General features: G+C 39.6%; 2 protein-coding genes across 2 annotated transcripts in view; one reads left to right on the top strand and one right to left on the bottom strand.

The window, feature by feature from the left end:
• The window catches only part of CEP128 (centrosomal protein 128), a 148,226-nt gene extending 139,546 nt beyond the window's left edge, over nt 1–8,680 (bottom strand). Inside the window, exons 1-2 of the mRNA XM_008057192.2 lie at nt 8,476–8,680; nt 6,299–6,455 (exon numbers count right to left, since the gene is read on the bottom strand). The gene's annotated coding sequence lies outside the window, so the exon portion shown is untranslated. The remainder of the gene's footprint in view (nt 1–6,298; nt 6,456–8,475) is intronic.
• Nucleotides 8,681–20,785: 12,105 nt separating this feature from the next.
• TSHR (thyroid stimulating hormone receptor) overlaps nt 20,786–22,236 on the top strand; it is a 200,733-nt gene continuing 199,282 nt past the window's right edge. Inside the window, exon 1 of the mRNA XM_008057190.1 lies at nt 20,786–21,200. Coding sequence (XP_008055381.1) covers nt 21,031–21,200 — 170 coding nt within the window. The 5' untranslated portion in view covers nt 20,786–21,030. The remainder of the gene's footprint in view (nt 21,201–22,236) is intronic.

Here is a 22,236-nt window from a genome sequence, read left to right on the forward strand (position 1 = left end):
GATATTTTCAATATGAGTTTACTGGAACGTAGACCCATTGTAAGTCAAGGAGCATCTACAGTTTACTAATAAAATATTTGGTTTGGTTCGGAAAATAGTTAATTTCCTGACATTTCCTTTCAACTCTACTCTCCTTGAGAAAGCATGTTGGTGTCATTCTGGCCTATGTGATAGTTGTTTAATGATGGCAGAAAAAAAAAAAAACAGATCCAAGTTAGGATGCACAAAACAAGCATAACCAGCTGGTATAACAAGTGGCAGACTAGGAGTTTTTGAGAAAAATGAAAGTAATCATAAATAGCAGTTGGGGCTATTTATTTGTTCCCATACAATTTCACTTCTCATAAGAAACAAGCTATTTCTTAAGTATACCATAAAGCACACTTGTTTTCTTTCTCCTGGTTTTTAAAGAAAACAGAAACTCTTCTTGACTTTCCTAGTGACAAAACAACACTGAAAATGTTAAGAAAGGCAAATATTTCTTATTGCCATTTATACTGCAAGTGAGCATACTGCTTTATAGCTTACATAGCATTTTCATTCCTATAGTCTCTTATGATCTTTTTTCAATCCTGTAAAGTTGTAATTATATCAACTTTTGGAGAATGAAGCTTTGAATGAAGTACTTGCCCAAGGTTGCTTTGCTAAAAAATTGCAATAACAGAAACTAGAATCCAGATCTTGAATCTCTAAGCCAGTGCTTTTTTCCACTGAATTCTTAGACGTAAAAGAATCGTGCAAATTCCAATACATTACCCAATCACTAAAAAGCCACCTTTGTACTTCCTTGCCATATTTCTTTTGATTCCTTCCCCCCACCCTCTTTCTGGCCTAAATGTATTAAAGGCCAGAGTATTTATTATGTAGCTATTTACTTAGAATTAAAGGTCTATGTAATAACTGTAAGATAATAAAGTATTAACTGTATAAATCTACTATAAATCCAACTTTCTACAGCTATTTTAAGATGCCTTTAAAATAATCCTTTCTAGCCGGGCTCGATGGCTCAGCCTGTAATCCCGCGCCTTTGGGAGGCCAGGTGAGTGGATTGCCTGAGACGCGGGTTCGAGACCCGCCCGGGCAACTTGGCGAGACCTCATCTCTACAATAAATCAAAAAATCAGCCGGGCGTGGTAGCATGCTCCTGTACTTCCAGCTACTTGGAAGGCTGAGGCGGAAGGATCGTCGGAGCCCAGCAGGTCGAGGCTGCGGTGACCGGGAACGGCCACTGCACTCCAGTCTGGGCGACAGAGTGAGACTCCAACTCAAAAAAATAAAAAATAAATAAATAAATAAAATAATCCTTTATCTTGCTAAAAATAATTACAACCTCTTTCAGGCAGAAAATGTTCCCTGTTTTCAGAAATCACATCCTAAAACCTTAAATTTAAAGACGAAACAAAAAAAAAGGGATTCTCATTTTAGGTGTATGTATTTTCTATTTCACTTTGCTGCCCACTCTTCCTCGGTCTCCATATTTCTTTCTTCCCCCACTATTCTTTTTATTTTATATCTCTAGATCTTTCCCTTAACTCTTCTACAATAAAAAGCTGTCATACATTTGTATTGTACTTACTGGTATACTTATTAAAGAGTTGTGTTTCTTATTCTTAATTTTAAAAGTAGACAAATAAAATGATTTATATACTCTTTCCAAAATATAGTAAAAACTTCTAAATTAAAAAAAGTCTTATCCATGACTGCACCATGAACCCTTTCCCAGAATGTTTTAAATGTGTAAGTTAAAATTTAAAACACAAATGATTAGAAAGGAATCCAATTATAATGAAATACAGTTCAATATCATTTAAAACCAATTATAATTAAAAACTCAGTAACTGGTAGTACATGGAGTAAACCCCAATTAAGAATTCTAACTCTTGAAACTTCAAAATAATAATAATGATGTTGAATAACTAATACTTTAACAACACTAATTGTTGTATGACAACAACCCTACAAGGCAGGTACTATTGTCATCACAATATATACATGAGAAGAGAGGCTCAGAGAAACTGAGTAAGGTGCCCAAAGTACACAGCCACTAAGTGGCAGAGCTGACTTTTGAACCTTTCTCCAAGGCCCAGGTTCTGAACCATTCATCCCTTCTCATTGCCATTGGTACCACTCATGATTCAGGACTTTTCATAACTCATTCCAAGTCACTGAAACAGCTTCCTAACTCTGAGCCTTTTCTCCCATTCCAACCTTCATTGACACTCCACCTTCCACATGGCTGAGTCTAAGATCTAGAATCAGAAATCCAGGACCCAGTTAGCCACCCCTCACTTCAACCAAAGAACCACAAAAAATGTATGCTGCTGTGACACCAGCTCTTCTCCTACTGCCCCCAGCCCTCATTACTGCAGACACTGCCTCCTGTCTACTATTGCCCCTACTTAACTTCTACTCATCATTTCAGGCATAGCTATGTAATATTAATACAGTCTTAGTGAAGCCTTCCATCTCCAGTCAAAAGTGATCATTTCTCCCTCTGCATTCTCACAGTTCTGCAATTATAATAAAATATTTATTAAACATGTTCATAGAAGATAATTATTTGGACCATGGATTTTTTTTTTTTTTCAGTTTCTCAGAATTTCATATTCATCTCACCTATGTTGGACTCACCACCTGGAATATTCTTTTCACTCCTTGGCCCCTAATGAACTCCTGCTTTTCCTTTAAGTCTTGGTTCTGAGGACGCTTCCCCTAGAAAGCCTTACTTCACTGTCTCTCTCCCCACCTCACCCCCCAAGTCTGGACTAGCCCTGTGCTGTATTCATTCCCATCATGGTTACCACCTCATCACAAACTACAAATTGCCAACTAGCTGTTACTTGCCTGTCTCTTCTCTCCCCTCTAGACACTAAATCACATCAGAGACTATGTTTATGTTGTTCATGGTTGTATCCCAACCCTTAGCATAGTGCCTAGCATGTAACTGGAACATGTTTAAATGAATTTACAATTAAATTTTCTTATTATCCTATCTGATTAATCCAGAAACAAATTTCAAAGTACAGGACTTTAGCAAATAGCAAATATTAATTAAATAATTGCTGGATGAAGAAATTCTTGCGGCAAATATCCTAAATGAATTATTTCAAGTCTTCAATAAATATAGATTGTGATGAAAACTAGTACAAATATGAATATTTGATCATGTCTATTATCAGAGTAAACAAAAGTAAACATTTCAAATTCATTTTAATACATGTGTTAAAACTGAATAAGTGAATCAAACCTAGGAGGTCAGCTCATTAACTTGAGTTATTGTGAACCAATTTGATTTATGATCGCCATTTGCAGCTACCTGCATTCCTCAATTATTATCTGTCTGTACTATAAAGCTCTAAACTCCAAATTACCCAGGCTCTTTATCATCTGGGTCCATTCTCTGTACCGTTTCAATGTACCAGTCGCTGTTCAGAGTCAAACCCATTGCCACCATTTGAAAACGTCCACTCTCCAACCATCAGGCTTTCTCTTCTTTCTTCAGTCTCTAAAATTGCCTGTCTATTCATCCTTTAAAACAATAATCATAGTTCACTTCTTCCACAATGGCCCTCTTCATTCAGAAGAGCTAGCTCAGGCTTAGCTTCAATTCACTCATCCATTCATCCATGAGCTCATTAATTCACAAGCACTTATGCATTCTTCGCAAGCACCTGCTTCATGGCAAACCCTGTACACAGAGCAGATTCCAAATGTTTGGGAGCTAAAAGGACTCATGTAACTACAAATACTCCCATCTCCCAAACACTCCAAGCACCAGCACCACAGAAATTTATGTTCAGAGCTATATGAATTTCAGAGAGGTGTGCCTATCTGACAAAGGCTTCATAAACCTCTTAGGGTCACTCATAATTACTAATAAGAAGACACCAAAAACAAGGTTTAAAAAATAAAAGGAAAAACTCAGAAAAATATTTGCATTACATGGGAATGAAAGGACTATTTAGCTCTTTTAAGAACACAAGAAAAAGAAAAACAGTCCAGTTGTTAAAGATACAAAGGATATATAAACAGGCAATTCACAGACTACAAATGACCCTAACAAATGTATAAACAGTCTTCATTGTATTAAGGAAATGAAAATTAAAATAATAAAGTGATATTCTTGTTTATCTGTTTAACACAAATGAGAAAAAGCTCTCATCTCCAAGGTTGGGCAAGGGCACACCTTGTTGTGAAAGTATTAATGATAAAAGCTATTTTTTTTTTCCTGAGGCACAACCTAGCAATACAAGTAAAAATAAACAATATACATATACTTTGACCCAGAAATTTTACTTCTGTGAATATTATCCTGGGAAAACAAAAGATTTTTGTACACATACAGATGTATGTATAAGAATTTCATTGCAGAATTATAGCTTAAAAAAGGTAAAAATACAAATCTACTGTAAGACTATATTAAATGTATCTAATCACTGGGATACTATATAGCAGTTAAAGGAGACAAGGGAGAATTGTATGTGCTAATATGTAACAGTTGTTCACTGTTAGAAAAACTAAAAACATTCTCTAGAATAGTATCATTTTATTAAAACCATTTCATATTAGAGTCAACCCAGGGACACTATTACATGGATAACAGGTAATCTAGTCTAGATTGTTTATATATATATATATATATATATATATTTTTTTTTTTTTTTTTTTTTTTTTTTTTGAGTTGGAGTCTCACTCTGTCACCCAGACTGGAGTGCAGTGGCACGCTCCTGGCCACCGCAGCCTCAACCTGCTGGGCTCCGGCAATCCTTCCGTCTCAGCCTTTCAAGTAGCTGGAACTACAGGCGCGCACTACCACGCCCGGCTAATTTTTGATTTATTGTAGAGATGAGATCTCGCCAAGTTGCCCAGGCGGGTCTCGAACCCGCGGGTTCAGGCAATCCACTCACCTCAGCCTCCCAAAGCGCGCCCAAAACGTGGGATTACAGGCTGAGCCACAGAGCCCAGCTAGTTGTTTATATATTATTTCCAAATGTGTCAAGATTATGTAGCTGAGACTATCCGGACCAGACCATCCTATTGGGCCCCTCCAGCTCTAAAATTCTTTGATCCTAAGAATTTTGTACATCAGCCGGGTTTGGTGGCTCAGCCTGTAATCCCGCACCTTTGGGAGGCTGAGGTGAGTGGATTGCCTGAGCCCGCGGGTTCGAGACCCGCCTGGGCAGGCGATACCTCATCTCTACAATAAATCAAAAAATTAGCCGGGTGTGGTAGCATGCGCCTGTAGTTCCAGCTAGTTGGAAGACTGAGGCAGAAGGATCACTGGAGCCCAGCAGGTCGAGGTTGCTGTGGCTGGGAGCAGCCACTGCACTCCAGTCTGGGTGACAGAGTGAGACTCCAACTCAAAAAAAAAAAAAGAATTTTGTACATCATAGATCTTACACACAGAGTGCAAGGCCCCAGTGTGTCTCCCCCACATGTCTAAGTGCCTTTTCACTATCAAAAAGCAATATAAAATGCTTTTTAAAATCCAGAATTTTACATGTGTTGCAAAATTTAAATTTTTAACACTACACCTCTGATTATCAATGACAATTCATGCTGAATGTGTTCATTTTATGGAAATTTGCAATGATAATTGCTATACAAATTATAACTATCTCTTACCTCAATAATAATATAAGGACCACTATATTTTGAAAAAAAATAAGAAAGATAACAGAACCCTTTGAACATTTAAAGAGATGAAAACTGTAAACTGTGCTGTTTATATGTAATTCAAAAATGTTGAGTGTAAATCAAATCCTCTTAGAGGGCAATTTGAAACAGCAGTGAAGCCCCTTGGCAGCAGGCAGGACTGAGAACTGGTGTTAAAAGACCTGGGTATATTTGACGTAAATGTTCCAAAGTTGGGGGGAAGCGGGGAAGAACTAGTGATAAAGATCACTCTTTTGGCTCCAGAATCTCAAGCAAATTAAATAACTTATCTGAGCCTCAACTGTCTCCTTTGCAAAACGAAAATAAGAATAATAAAGGAATTATATATAATGCCTGTAAAATGTACCTAATAGAGTGCCTGGGACAAAAGAGGTTCTTGAACACTTGCCTAATAGAAACAGCTGCATCATTGTTGCTTGTGTTCAGGTTGTCAATCATTCAACTTATCTGTTTTGTTCATATGAATTCTTGTAACATTGCATGCACAAGCACCCTATTTTATTTTTAGACTGCATATAAGAAAGGAGCTCCTTGCCCCCAAAAGTCTATTTGTTAACACAGTCTTTTCCACCATAAATATGCAAAAATTTATCTCAGAAACTCAGGGAGAAAGCATACTTACAAAGCACACCCCCAAATCTCTGTGTGGCGCTCCTCTGGGCTCCGTGCTCTCCTTGGGCACGTGTGTCTGCCTCTTATCATCTCTTCATGAGGTTCAGGGCAAAAGGCCTGTCAAGCAGATAACCTTTGGTAGCCCCTACACACCTTGCCCAAATCACCTACAGATAAATGAAACAAGGGGGTAAGACATACCTACAAATTTAAACTTTTTTTTAAATCATAAAATATGAAAATTAGCTCACTCTTCTTAGGTACAGATTACGCCACAACACGAAACAGACAAAATGCTTCCAGGGTAATCCAAAAGCCCAAGTGACCTCACTGAAATTCTTCACATCCAAGTGCCCAGCATATTCCTCATGGGTGACTTCTACCCAATGCCTGGTCACTCCTCGACTTGCTAAGTCACGCTTCAGTGTGAATTACAGCCCAAGTCTGGTCAAAAATACTATGCCTAAGCAAGTCTACCCATGGGTAAACTAAGTCAGGGAATGAAATAAATATGCTACTTCTGAATGTAGTGACCCAACTGTATTTCTAAACCAGTCTAATGCTCATAAAGGAAATATTTTATAAGCTGCCCAGTTCTTCTCAACTTAGTTCTGCAATTTTACGAATAAAAGTAAAATGTCTCTGGGTGTAGGAAAGAACTGTGGACAGAAATATATTCAACTATTTGTGACTGCTTTCAAAGCAATCTGTAAGGATCTACAGAAAGTCATCTCCAGGACACTGGTGGTAGTTGTCCACATAAAAGGTAGATCTAGAAATACATCTGTGAACATGTGAACTATGTGAACCATTTCAAGAAAAAAATGGCATTTGGGACAAGTTAAGCAAAATAAACTGTTGTGGCTGGGTGCAGTGGCTCATGCCTGTAATCCCAGCACCTTGGGAGGAGGAGGGGAGAGGACTGCTTGAGCCCAAGAGTTCAACAGCAGCCTGGGCAACATAGTGAGACTGTCTACTAAAAAAAAAAAAAAAACAACGAGTGGCCTTTGCCTTAGGTGTCCTTTGCCTAATTAACCCCATGTAATTAATTAATTATTATAAACTAACTGTCAAGAAACAGTCCAAAGTGATCAGATGATGCAATGGCAGAGAAGACATGCTGAGAGAACGCAGCTTTGGTGCACACCTAACACTTCTTACAAAAGAACAACAGGCACAACCAAATTTCTCTATGCCAATATGAAATTGCCAGAGTTTTAATCTTCCCTCTGTGTTGTCCAATACAGTCATCACTAGATGCAGGTGGCCACTGAACTCCAGCTCTTGTCACATCAAACCGACATGTACTATAAGTGTAAAATACACACACTAGATTTTGAAGTACTATTTCTTAAAAAACAGAATGTAAAATATCTGAAGTTTTATATTTACTCCACGTTGAAAACATTTGTATACAGTGTGCTAAATAAATGATTTAAATTAATTCACTAGCTTCTTTTTTACTTTTTTAATGTGGATACTACAAAATTTTAAATCACCTGTGGGACTCACACTGTACTTCTATTAGGCAACACTAATAAAAATAAACAAATGCCGAGCACTTGCAGGTGCCAGGCCCTGGGCTAGACACTTTAAGTAGTACTTAGGTTAACGCTGCCAAGTGTAACGGTCAGGTCTTCCCTGGCTCCACCAAAACAATAAAGGATGCATCTGGGATTCAATGTCAGGTATTTTTACCAAAGAACTCAATGAAAGCACTGCTGACAGCTAAAGCTGGGACAACTTTCATGAGAGCAGAGGAAAGAAAGGACCTTCCCGAGGGTGGCAAACTTTCTGTGACTGCAGAACGGGTAGAAAAACATAATTATTTCCACAGCAGGACAGGCCACCGAGCGTCAGGCCTGAGTCCACTCTCCTAGACAGCTCAAGCTTGCAGATGCCAGGACAAGGCAAGTTGCCTCCAAAGCAAGACAACGCAGGCCAGACTCACCGGACAATCTTGCCAGGATCTGAATGTGACACCCCAGCCGGGGGGGGGGGGGGGGGGCAGGCCTCGGGAAGCAGCGCGACACCCTCTCACCTCGACAAACCCGGCACGCATCCACGCCCGGCACAGCTCTGCTGTCCCCACCCCTGGGACGAGGGGAAGTGGGACCGAAAACGCCCACAGTTAAGACAGACAGGGAAGTGGGAGAGAAAGGGCAAGGGGACGCTGGGGCCAAGTACCTGAGACAGAGGACGACCCCGGGTCCTTAACGCCGGATCATCGCCGAGGCCCCACCCGGCTCCCGCGGCTACCAGTGACCCAGAAGCTGCAACTGACCAAATGCTGCGGCGCAACCGACTCAGCTCTCCTCAGACTCGCAGCTATGGCAACTTGAACTAGCCGCCCAGCGGCAGCGAGAATACAGGGCCCCGCTGCCGCCGCTTGGCCCTCTGGGAGTTGTAGTCTACTGCTCTTCAAGGGCAAGGAACTACTAAGAGAGAGCGGCCCGAAAGAAACTACACATCCCAGGATGCCACACGACCAGCTTTCGGGTAACTTTCCCGGAAGAAACAGGATTAGCAGTCATTGGAGTTCCTTGGCCTCTCCCTCTTGCTATGCTCTTTTTTTGTTAAAGGGCCAGATGCCTCTTGTAGGAGGCAAACTCCTGATAGAAATTGATTTGAATGCTGCCTTGGCCCTGACTGTCATTGGGGAACAGGGAAGTCTAGCAGTGAAATTCCCTTAATGCCAGGGTCCAGTTCCAAAGGCTCACAAATTCTTAGAACTGGAAGGGAACAGTGTAGATTATCTAGTCAAACCTTTGAGGCCTGGAAAGGGTAAGTGACTCACCAAAGATCATAAAGCTCATTCATGGCAAACTGAAAGCAGAATGTGAAATTGTCACATTCTACATACTATTCTAGCACATTGCTGCTGCTACTTCAGTCTACGTTGTCATACCCTCACTCGTTCTAGAACATGAAGGAAATATTTTCCACTCACGGGAGTTCGTTTCAGACATGAAGAGGTAATGAAAACCTCAGTAAAGAACTGGACTTTGGAATAGCTAAAAAAATAAAAATTAAACTGGTCATGTGAATGGTCCTTTTCTTTTACGCTGCCAAAAAGACCACTGATGCTTTTCTTCTTGAAGCTAAAATCACATTTTTACCTTATCTATGAAGGCTTTCTTGGCTACCTCAAGAAGAGCTAACTCATGTTAAATGACAAGCATTCCCTAGTCTAATAATTCTGTACTGTATAATCAATTTCCCAGTTGATCCCCTCTATTTACCCTTCAAAGGAACCTAAACTTTTCAATCTTTATCTCTCTTCTCACTCTTTTCTCCCTTCCTCTCCTCTCTCACACACACACACACAGAGTCATAAATAATTAGCACACAAACTTTGTATAGTCAAATTATTCAAATATTTTTCCTAGCCAACACTGAAGGATAAAGACTATTTCATACCCAGTTGAATACAAAATAATCCCTCTAATTATCTCCTAGGTATTTGCATCTAACTTCAAGCTGCTTGCTCAAAATTATTACTCAAGAATATTCTCTATCTAACACAGAGACTAAGATAATTCATAACAATTATATTCATTCGTGTAATTCAGCAAATATATGCTGGATCTTTTTAGGACCCAGACATTAATAGACACTGAAGTTGCAGTGATAAAGAAGAGATTAACAACATAATTCTTGCCCTCAAATTGCTCAGCCAAGTGAGAGAAACTGACTAACAAATTATTACAAAGCTAACCTCATTTTTAAAATGACATTAACCAAATAAAGCAAAAACCAGAGGACACAACTGGGACCAAAGGGTCAAAAATCAGATTTAAGTTCATTATAACCAAGAAATTTGTAAATACATTATTAAATGCATAGCAGCTGTTCGCATATGGTATGCTCACAAAGAAGTGACATCCAGAAAAAGCATAGTGAAGTCATATTAAAGACCCCTTTTTCTTTACTTCTTAACAAAGAAGACAAAATAAGTTACAACCAACAAAACAGATTTTACACAAAATTGTCTTGTAGCTCCCAAATGATATTTATTACTTTTAATCAATATGGCTAACACAAGTGATTCAAACACAACACCACACTCAAGCTGAATAAACTTAGTTTAAAGTTGGAAAAACCCACAAAGATTACCATCTGCAATACCCTGCTTTTTCAAACCATGTAAATAGGAGCACACAGAGATTATATGATGCATTAGTTTACTAGGAATGCCATGAGAAAAAACCACAGAATGGGTAACTTCAACAACAGAAATTTTATTTCTCACAGTTCTGAAGGCTGCAAGTCCAAGATCAAGTTGTCAGCAGGTTTGGGTTCTCCTAAGGTCTCTCTCATTGGCTTGCAGATAGCCATCTTTTTCTGTATCTTCAAATGGTCTTTTCCCCATATAAGGATGTACCTGGTTTCTCTCTTTTCTTATAAGGCACCAGTTATATTGAATCAGGACCCTATCCTATGAGTTTATTTAACTTTACATGTCCTATCTCCAAGCACAATAACATTGGAGGTTAGCGTTTCAACACATGATTTCCCTAAAATTGTAACTATTCAGGATTAGTGTCATCAATGCTCTTTCCAATACACAAAACCTTGATAGAGGTGGATGTGGCAGCCATTTTTAACATACATCATCCCCTTAAATGGAAATGATCCTACCCACAGTTTGCCTCCTGGTCCCAGCCTTGTTTATGTTTTACAAAGCCCCTACCCTCTACCTTCTTAACCATGGCTTAATAGACAAGGAGTATACAGACACCTGAAACAAGTTTAGCTCATAATTTTTTGAGAAATTAAAATTGGGACTCAAGCTCCCAAATTGTTGCTTGAATTAATCTTGATGTGTAGGTAAGAGTTGGGACTGTCAGAGTGAAGTGGTCATCTTCTTCTATTTCAAGAAGAAACAGAAAACATTAATCTTCAGAGAGATAGGAATAAATGAGTAAAATAGTGAGAATAAACTGGGTAGCCACAGAGGAAATAAGCCAAAAAGAATAGAGCTCTGGTTCCTCACAACTTTCAAGGTCCTGAACTTAGTCCTGTGCCTCGCTCATGATAAGCACTCAATATGTTAGCTGATATATACTATGATAGCCTAAAATGTCAGTTCCATGAACATTGGGAATGTATTATTTTGTTCTAGATGCTTAGAACAAAGAAACTGCCTTGTTGCCTTAGGATGATTTTCTTTTGAAGCTTAAGATAAGTTCTGTTGATTGAAATCAACAAATCAAATCAAAGAACCTTGGCTAAGATTACATGGGTGAAGCCCAATTGTCCAGCCTGTGAGATCTAAGGTAATAATTCCGCATCTAGTTTCTCTAGCATTGAACCAAACATTGAACACCGAGACAGGGTAATCAATAAAGAAGTTCGGGAACTGAGCTAGTCTGAAGGCATTGACGTGACCACCATAATCCAATTCGTCTAGAATGGATGAGTGAAGAGAAAGGAAGATAGCTATTATATAAGAAGCTGTAGGGTGGCAGGCAGAGGTAGTGCTAGTTCAAGGTAAAGGGACAAAAGTGTTTGATATCTTGCAAACATACTATTATGAAACAACAACATGATTATGTCCATATGACAGAAAAATATATTTGAATACTAGCCAAATTTTTCCTCAAATACTTATTATCCCCCTTGGCTCTCCCCTACCTCCGCTGCAGCCAGCTAAGCTGTTCTGAACTCATGGCCTGTGAGATGGGATGTGACTGCAGAAAGCAGAAAAGGAGAGAAGGTAAAAAAGACAAAGAAGTCTATTCTTGGTTTTTGAGTATTAAACACAAAGATTCTCAGATAGGACTGGCTACAGAATCTGTGGGGCCCAGTACAAAATGAAAATGAGGCTCTTGAAAATTGTCCAAGACTGGGCGTGATGGCTCAAGCCTGTAATCCCAGCACTTTGGAAGGCCAAGATGAGAGGATTGCCTGAGCCCATGGGTTCGAGACCAGCCTGGGCAACATGGTAAGCCTTCATCTCTACAATAAATTTTTAAAAAGTAGCCAGGTGTGGTAGCACGCATCTGTAGTTCTGGCTACTTGGAAGGCTGAAGCAGAAGGATCGCCAGAGCCCAGTAGGTTGCCACTGGGGTGACCATGAGCATGCCACTGTACTCCAACCTGGATGACGGAGTGAGACTCCAACTCAAAAAAAAAAAAACAAGAAGGAAAATCATCTAAGAATGTCAAAATGGCAAGAGGAGAGCATTAAACCAAGCACTAGGCTCTTCTGAATGCAAGGCTCTGTGCAATTGCACAAACTCACGAAGCCAGCCCTGCTCTCACAAAGGAGTCATGGTATAAGCAAAAGACTTGGATGAAAATATAAACAAGAGCAATTCCCCCAAAAGAAGAGAGATTCCTGATTGGCAATGTGATAACAAGCAAGCAGAGAAGGAGGGGGTCCTGGAAAGGGAAGAATAGGAAGTTGGGGAAAGACCTGAAGGTGTAGAAAGTCCATGTTCACAGAGTGCCCTAAGCACTGTTTATAGCCTGAGCCTAGTCATCCTGACTAGTTGGCATCAAGGGAGGATGTCACTTCAAAAGCAGCCTGCACTTTGCCCAGTGACTGTCCAGCAGGAGTGATGACCATCTACATCATTCAATGCTACTTTGTTCCATCTAGCCATCTCAGATGGTGAAGCTGTCTCATAATATCACAGGACAATTATAAGTCATGAGAAAGAAGACATCAAGTATGATATTATAGGTAGATGTATTAGTCCATTTTGCATTGCCATAAAGAAATACCTGACGCTGGGTAATTTATAAAGAAAAGAGGTTTATTTGGGCCACAGTTCTGCAGAATGTACAAGAAGCATAGTACCAGCGTCTTCTTCTGGTAGGGTCTCGGGAAGCTTACAATCATGGTGGAAGGTAAAGAGGCAGCAGGTGTGTCACATGGTGAGAGCAAAAGCAATAGAGAGAGGGAGGTGACAGACTCTTAATCAATCAGTTTACCCAGCGAAGTAATAGAATGAGAACTCACTCATTATGATGAGAACAGCACCAAGCCATTCATAAGGGATCTGCCCCCATAACCCAAACACCTCCCAGAGGCCCCAACTCCAACACTGAGAATCACATTTCAGTGTAAGATTTGGGGGAACAAATAACCAAACTTTATCAGTAAAATAAAATAAAACTCCACAGTTCCCTGATTTGGTGGGACTGAAGGGAACTACTCACAATTCTCTCTCCATCAAGAAAGTAGTGAAGTCCACTCTCTTTACACCAGCAGGAAGCAAACAGAAATGGTTGTTGACTATTTTTACATCAAGTTTTCAAACTATCTGCAAACTCTGAGATGAGCCAAAATAAAAAACAAGATGTTGCAACGATGGTATTGCCCACTACTCAAAGAATCATCCTTGGCCTTTCATTGTGTGGAAGCTCCATTGAGCCCATCATGTTATTTTCTTTATTTTCTTTTTTTTTTAATATCTTATTTTAAAGATGTGGGGTACAATTCAGGATTAGGTACACAAGTGGACCTCATACAAATAAAGTCTGGACCTCTCACTGGGTCCCCACTTTGCCTGGTTTGAGATCAGATACCCTTATTGATGTTGTATTTCCCCCTACCTCACCCCACCCCCTGCTCCACCCTGGCAGTATCCCGCTACTGCCAATCCCTTTCTTTTTTCTCACCCAGGCTGGAGTGCAATCCCTTTCTTATAGTATTATGGTAAATATTCAGGGTCCATTTATGAGTGAGAACATATGGTACTCTGTTCTTTGTTTTTATGATAGATCACTGCATATTATAGACTTTAAATCCATCCAAGTTGCCACAAAGTCCATGCATTTGTCCTTCTTTATGACTGTGTAATACTCCATTATGTATATATACCACCATAATGTTCTTTTCAGCCACACACTTACTAATTATAGATAGTTATGACTACCTGTGTGATTGCACAAATCTCACAAATATAAAACACAGCAATACATATGCATTTAGGTCAAAATGAACAATTATCAGTGTACTAAGCCAAAACTGTAAAACATTTTTATTGTAGCTATGCACTACAGCCTATGCTCCCCTTTATGAACACCTTTTGAAAAAAGATGAAATACACATAAGAATGAAATGCCAAACACCACTTTGTGATATTTGAACCATGTTAATCGTTCTTCTGCAAGATGGAAAGTGTCATGCTCTATATCATTCTTATGTATTTGCTACATTTAAAGGTTTTGTATGTGTTTAGTGGACCTGAGTGCTAACACTTTTATCTTTATTAGAACTGATTATCCATCTCATCCAATCTCATGTGTTTATTTGCCCTACTTTAAAAGTTATGCTCTCATCAACAAGGGTACTTGCTTAATGAACATTTGTATACCTAACCCTGAATTATACCCCACATCTTTAAAATAAAAAATTAATTTAAAATAAAAAGGCTGGGCATGGTGGCTCAGCCTACAATCCCAGCATTTTGGGAGGCCAAGGCAAGTGGATTGCCTGAGCCCAGGGTTTTAAGACCAGCCTGAGCAACTTGGTAAGACCTCGTCTCTACAATAAATCACAAAAACTAGCCGGACGTGGTGGTATGCGTCTGTAGGAAGGATAGCCTATGTCCAGCAGGTTAAGGCTGCGGCGGCCATGAGTGTGCCACTGCACTCCAGCCTGGGTGACAAGAGTAAGACTCCAACTCAAAAAAAAATAAAAAAAAAGAGAGGGAGAGAAGAACACACTGCCAATAAAATGGCTAATCTTTAACCACAAAAAAATTTAAAAATAAAAGCTATGCTTTTATGAAATTTAAAAATAAAAGCTATGCTAAGGAAAGAAAATTGTCTTATTGATTATCAAAGCAATTTGTTGAGCAAGCTATTAGAACATGGTTATTTTGAAGACTTGTTCCAATTTACTGAATTGAAACTGGTAGGCACAGGAAATTTTCACCTACATTATGATCTCTACTAAGCCAGTTTCATGCTATCTAAATCTTGATTTTAAATGTTACAGATTTCAGAATACCAATTCTGTTCCCAGGAAAGATGGGCTAAGAGAGACCAGAATTACACCAGAACCAAAGAAGCAAACAAAGCAGACAAGTATATAAAACAATGCTTTACAAGACAGTGGACATCAGACGAAGAAGGACAGTTACTCCCGAGAGACAGAAACAAATGAGGCAAGCCTTATGATTCCCACAGCTTACTGCCTTGAGAGAGTTTCCAGGTTACGATGCAAAGAAAAGGAACCGAGGCAGATCCCAGTGAATACTCTGCATTGGGGATATAAAGCTGAGAGTCTGGGAAGACCAAGGTAGCTGTAGTTTGCAGGACAAACTACAGGAGAAAAGAGAACTGTGTAGAGAGAGAATTCCAGAGAACTATAAAGGGTCTCTGTGTAATTTGCAGTAGAAGGAAAAAAATACAAATACTGGCTGGGCTCGGTGGCTCAGCCTGTAATCCCAGAAATTTGGGAGGCTGAGGCAAGTGAATTGCTTAAGCCTGCAGGGTCGAGACCAGCCCGGGCAACTTGGCAAGACATCGTCTCTACAATAAATCAAAATTAGCTGGGCATGGTAGCACTCGCCTATAGTTCCAGCTACTTGGAAAGCTGAAGCGGAAGGATCGCTGGAGGCCAACATGCCACTGCACTCTAACCTGGGCAACAGAGTGAGACTCCAACTCAAAAAAAAAAAAAAAAATGACAAATCCTTACATACACGTGAAGAAACCAAGACTGGAGAAAGAAGTATCTAACAAATTGGAGGGAAAAGTGCCTGTCGCTCATAAAGGACCAGGAATAGTGACTATTTTCACCAGCCAAATGGAAACACCATGTAATTCATGGAGCACTGGGTAGAGCAATCGGAATGGTCTTGCTTCAGGAATGGGGAATAGTTAGCCCAGATTAAATGCTTGTCCTGTCCCACATAACAAACCTTAAAAGCAAGATGCAAAAGTCTCAGACTGTTTCAAAGTCATTTACATCTGATAACACATCTCAGGAATATTGATATGAATGCAAAAATCCAGCAACAAAAGGGGTAACATTTACAATGTCTGCCATCCAAACAAAATTATCAGCAGGAAAATGCAACCCATTTTAAGAAGAAAAATTAACCAACCTAAACTGACCAAAAATTAGACTATCAAACTGGGACATTGTTGTAGGTTGAGTTGTGTTCCCCAAGTAGGTATCGTGAAATTCTAACACCTAGTACCTGTTAAAGTGACCTATTTGGAAATAGGATCTTTGCAAATATTTAAGTTGAACTCATACTGGATTAACATGGGCCCTAATCCAATGACTTATGACCTTATAGAAAGAGAGAAATTAGGACACAGGAACATACAAAGAGAACACCAGGTGATGACACAGGAGAAATTTCAGTGATGCAAGCCAAGGAATGTCAAGGATTGCTGGCAACCTTAGAAGCAGAAAGAGCCAAAGAAGGGTACTCCTCTGGAGCCCTCAAAGAGAGCATGTCCCTACCAACACCTTAGTTTTAATCTTGTAGTCTCCAGAAATGTGAGAAAATAAATTTCTCTTGTTTTAAGCAATGAAATTTGTGGTCCTTTTTTAAATAAAGCAATCCTAGAGAATTATTAAAGACATTGAAACAATGATTGTACTTTAGATATAAAGTTACACAGAAGTAAGGAAAATACTTTTAACCCCAAATTAAAATTCTAGAGATGAAAATCCAATTTATAACATAAAAAATACACTCGATGGGATTAGTGACTGATTAAATATTGCAGAAGGAATAATAAAATATGAATTTGAAGGTATAGCAAAAGAAACTATTCAAAATCAAAGACAAAGAGAAAAAAAATTTTGCTGAATAAAGCACCCATATTCTCTTTGTGTAAGACAACTTCAATTAACCTAGTAATAGTGTAGTAATTGGGATCCTCAAAGGAAAAGAAAGCAAAAAGGAAAAGAAAAAATATATGGAGAAATGGGAACGCAGTGTCTGAAAAAATTTCAGATTTTGATAAAAACCATAAACACGCAGATCCAAGAGTCTCAAAATACCCCAAGCACAAGAAATACATACATCCAGGCATATCATAATCAGATTGCTTTTAAACCGCGATAAAGTCTTAAAAACAGCCTGAGGGGTGGAGAGAAGCATATTATAAAGGAATAACAACAACAAAAACGAAGACTATGACAGAAGATTTGTCCTTGCAAACAATGCAAGCAACAAGACAACGAAGAGATATTTTTAAAGCATGAAAGTTAAAAAGACTATCGGTCTATAATTTTATGCCTCATCATCATATCCTTTTAAGAAGGCAAAATTAATACTTTTTCAAATACAAAGGCTGAAATAATTTCTAGCCAGCAGATTTGCTCTACAAGAAATGTTAATGAAAGTCATCCAAGCAAAAGGAAAGTGACAGCAATGGAAAATATGACTCTACACTAAAGAATAAGAAAGACTAGTAAGGGAAACTTGTTATTGGAATCTTTAAGAAAGATAATTGGTTAGCTTAACAAAGATAATAACACCATATTGTGAGATTTATAACCTACGTGTAAGTGAAACATATGACGATAGAAGCATAAAAGTCAGGCATGGGAGGAAAAAAGAAATTTAAGTGGTGTAGGGTTCTTTTAAACCATGTTCAAAGTGGCATATTATAGATTGAAAGCAAACTATGATAACTTAAAGATGCAAACTATAAGCCTTAAAGTAACAACTGCAATAACCAAACAGTTATAGCTAAGATTCAGCAAAGATCATGAAAATTCCTGAGCTGATTCAAAAGGTTTAACAAAAGGAAAACTGGATCAAAGAACAAATAGAAAACTAGTAGCAAAATTATAGACTTAAACCCAGTAATGACATCAAATGTAAGTAATCTACAATTCAAACAAGAGGTAGAGATCGACAGATTGAAAGCAAGACCCAATTCTATGCTATTTATGAAAAATGTACTTTAAATATAAAGACACAAAGAGGTTGAAGTGAATATGGAAATAGTGTATTGTAGTAATACTAATTTTTAAAAAGTTGCATTGGCTCTATCAATACCAGAAAAGGTAGATAAAAGAGCAAAAATAAATCACAAGGTAATTTAAAGATGATTATTTCACAATGATGAGGGGATCAAGAAAATTAAAGTTCTAAACATTTATGCACTTAGTAATGGACCTCCAAAATACAAGAAGCAAAAACTGATAAAAATACAATGGGGAAAAAACAAATCCCCAACTGTAGTAAAAAATTCCAGTGCCCATAGCTCAATAATCGATATAACAAGTAGACAGAAAAATTGGCAAAAACAAAAAAGACTCGAACAACACTATCACAACTCAGCCTAATGACATTTATACAACAAAGGCAGATTTCACATTGTTGCCAAGATTACACTGAATATTTACCAAAAGAAACTGTATCCTGAGTCATAAAGCAAGTCTCACTAAACATAAAAGTTTCCATCATGCAAAGTATGTTTGCTCTCTACAATGGAATTAATTTAGAAGTTAATAACAGGAGAATATCTGGAAAATCTTCAAATATTTGGAAACTAAATAACAGTTCTAAATAACCCATGAATCAGGGGAGAAATAAAAACAAAAATTAAGCAGTATTTTGAACTGAATGAAAATAAAATTATAAGATATCACAACTTGTGAGATGTCGCTAAAGTAGTACATGTAGGAAAAGTCTGTAGCACTACACACCAATGATATTGTAGAAAAAAAAAGGTCTCAAATCAATGACTTCAGCCTGAACCTCACATTAAGAGACTAAGTAAAGAAGAGCAAATTAAACCCAAAGTGGGCAAAGAAATAAAATAAAAAAGGTCAGATTGAATTTTTAGCTAAAAATTTTCCAAAAAGGAAAACTCAAGATCCAGACAGCTTTACTGATGAATTGTATCAAGTAATTAAGAAAGAAATAATACCAATTCTACATAAACTCTTAAAAATTTTTGAAGAGGAGGGAATATTTCCCAGCTCATTTTGTGATGGGAGAATTAATTAGACAATGAAATTGCAGAAAAGAAGATAACCGATTACTATCCTTTATGAACATCTTTGTAAAACTTCTAAACAAAACTTTAGCAAATCAAATCCTAGAGTATGTTGAAACGATAACAAATACACCATGATCCAGTGGAGTTTATCCCTGAAATACAAAGTGAGTTTAACATTCAAAAAACAATTGTGTTCCACCATACCAATCAACTACACAGAACCACCACCACAAGCAAGATTTGCAACAGTTTCATCACCCAGAAAGTTCTCTGGTGTATGTTTCTAGTCAGCCTCTCCTCTGAACCCCAGGCCTTTGCAACCACTGATCTGTTTCCCTGCCTTTCTTTGAGACTTTGATATAAATGAATTCACTTATACAAATAATTGCATATAAATACATAATATTTTGAGTTTGGCTTCTTTCACTTGGCATTATGCACTTGAGATGTGCGCATGTTGTGTGTGTCCACAGTTCATTTATTTTTATTGTGGAAGAGTATCAGCATTTGGTTGTAGAACATTTGGGTGATTTTCAGTTTTCAGTGATTATCCATAAAGTTTCTCTACACATCAAAATGAACATATTCTACAAGAACAGTTCAATGAATTTTGATAATTTCCACGTAATCTTCAGCCTAATATAGGACTCTGTGTGTTCCCACCTGTCTTCTTCTAGTCAATCTCCCCTAGCCTTTATTCTAATTTCCATCATCATAGCTTTTTCCTCTCTCCTAGAAGTTCATATAAAAAGGAATTATGTCGTATGTAAGGAGTTGATACTCCTTTTACCCCAAAAGGTATTAGAAAACAATTGAAGACTTGTAAGAAACAAAAATGGCACAATCAGATTTATATTTGCCATTGTCTTTTTGGTTACTCTGTGAAAATGATGAGTAGATGAAGGTGTGTCGCTTGAGTATTATTTATCCTTCCATCATCTGGGGGACATTCGGCTCAGTAAAATCTCTTAAGCAGGCCAGACTTTGCAGGCTGGGTTCGTTCTCAGGGAACCTGCAACCGTTTCTGCGCTTCCTGTTCTGCACAGCAGATGGCCCCAGAGCCCAGGGCCTGCCTCGCCTCCCGGGCTCCGCCGGCTGATTCCCGGCGGCGATGCCCGCGCGGGGGGCCGCTGGCTCACGGCGACCGCGGAGGGCGCTGAACTCGGGGAGCAGCGAGGACCCGCCGGGGGTGTGGCGCGCCGGCTTCGGCCGCACCTGGGGCTGGCCAGGACCCCGACTCTCAGCCGCGGGGTCTTTGCGGCCAGGAGGAAGTTATGGAGTTCTGCAGGACCCTGGTGCACCCTGGTGCGGTCCACTCCGCGGGAACTTTGGATAAAAAGCGCGCGGGGGTGGGTACCAGGTAGGAAGCGCTTTGAGGCCACCCACGGGGCAAGAGGGCTCTTTGGACGTCAAGTCAAAGGAACGAGGGGCCCTCTGAACTAGGCTTTGAAGTGGACTGGGAAGTGGGAGGATCGCATGAGGCGCGTGGGAAGGCAGAGGGGACAGCCAGGACCCGGGTTGAGTGTCAGGGCCCAGATGGAGCAGGCTGCGCGGCTGGGCCGAGGAATGTGAAGCGAGTGGGCTGGGCTGAGTGGAGAGTTGCCTAGGGAAGCGGAGCACTTCAGAGCCGCTTTCCCCTTCTCCAGCCTCCTCTGCGGTGGTGAGGTCACAGCCCCTTCCAGCCCTCCCGCCTCCACCCCTCCCGCTCCTGGGTCTCCTCCAGCCTGGGGGAGCCCGAGGCGCAGAGGGCTGAGAATGAGGCGGTTGCGGAGGATGAAGAAATAGCCCCGGGTCCCGCGGAAGATGAAGCCGGCGCACCTGCTGCCGCTGGTCCTGCTGCTCGCCCTGCCCGGGAGCCTGGGGGGAAAGGGGTGTCCGTCTCCGCCCTGCGAGTGCCATCAGGAAGACGACTTCAGAGTCACCTGCAAGGATCTCCACCGCATCCCCAGCCTGCCGCCCAGTACGCAGACTCTGTGAGTACCCGGGAGAGGAGAGGGGAGGACCCAGAGGCCAAGGGCACCTGCAGAGGTGGAGCCAGAGCCCCCAAACAGCTCGGGAACAGCCCCGAGTGGTGTGTGCGCGCGCCCGCGCGTGAGAAGGTGTCACGCTGACCCCCTCTTTATCCAAAACACAGGAAAGAGTAAGGAGACTTTGGTATAAGATGACAGTGGGAGTTATTCTTTCTAGAAAGCAGCTCCTCTGCGTCTTGCCTGCCTACTCCTAGTCCTGGCTAAATCTTAGTTTCACTTGAGATATTACTTAGATGAAGAGCAACTCAGGAACGTTGTAGATCTCATGCAGGGTCAAAAAAATTGCAAGAGAAAAAAGTGTATGTCTTCTTTCGGTTTTTCTAGACAGGAAATGGTCTTAGCAGTTCTGCTGATTCATCAAAATTTGTCAGGGGTCCTTTTAAAAATGTACCTTTCAGACAATATAAGTTACTTCCTCAAATGTGAATTGCCCAAATTCCTTTGTGATAGGCATGGTAGAAGTATTGAGAGATGAAATTTCATAACATACATACATTTTTTATCTGCATGTGAAATATTACCAAATTTAAAATTTCCTGTTACATGCAAGACACACACACACACACACACACACACACACAGTCTGTTTCTTAACAGAAATTTAAATCAATGCTCAATGAAAGGATAATTGTAGATAAAACCAAAAGGAAAAAGGCTTTCTTGATTGCTTAAAAATAGAACAGAAAGAATAGTTAAACTAAGCTGGTTAAATCCAGTTAAGGTTAAAAAAAAAAAAAAAGTGCAAGTTATTAAAGAAACTGTAAATAGATGAAAAGAAATGGTAAAGTTGTACTTCAGGACACAAGAATTTAGCTCATAGGGATATTCAACAGGAGATGAACGTTTTGCCATAGGGATGTATTTCTGTGCTCTGAGATACTCTGTTTTCTTATCTCACCTGAATTAATTAGTACAATAACCTCCTATCATTCTCCATACTGTCACCACAGAATAAAATAGGTTCAACCTTACTTTTGAC

This window comes from Carlito syrichta, unplaced genomic scaffold, assembly GCF_000164805.1.
Source record: "Carlito syrichta isolate Samal-C Ts95f unplaced genomic scaffold, Tarsius_syrichta-2.0.1 Scaffold302860, whole genome shotgun sequence".
In the NCBI taxonomy this organism is placed as follows: Eukaryota; Metazoa; Chordata; class Mammalia; order Primates; family Tarsiidae; genus Carlito; species Carlito syrichta.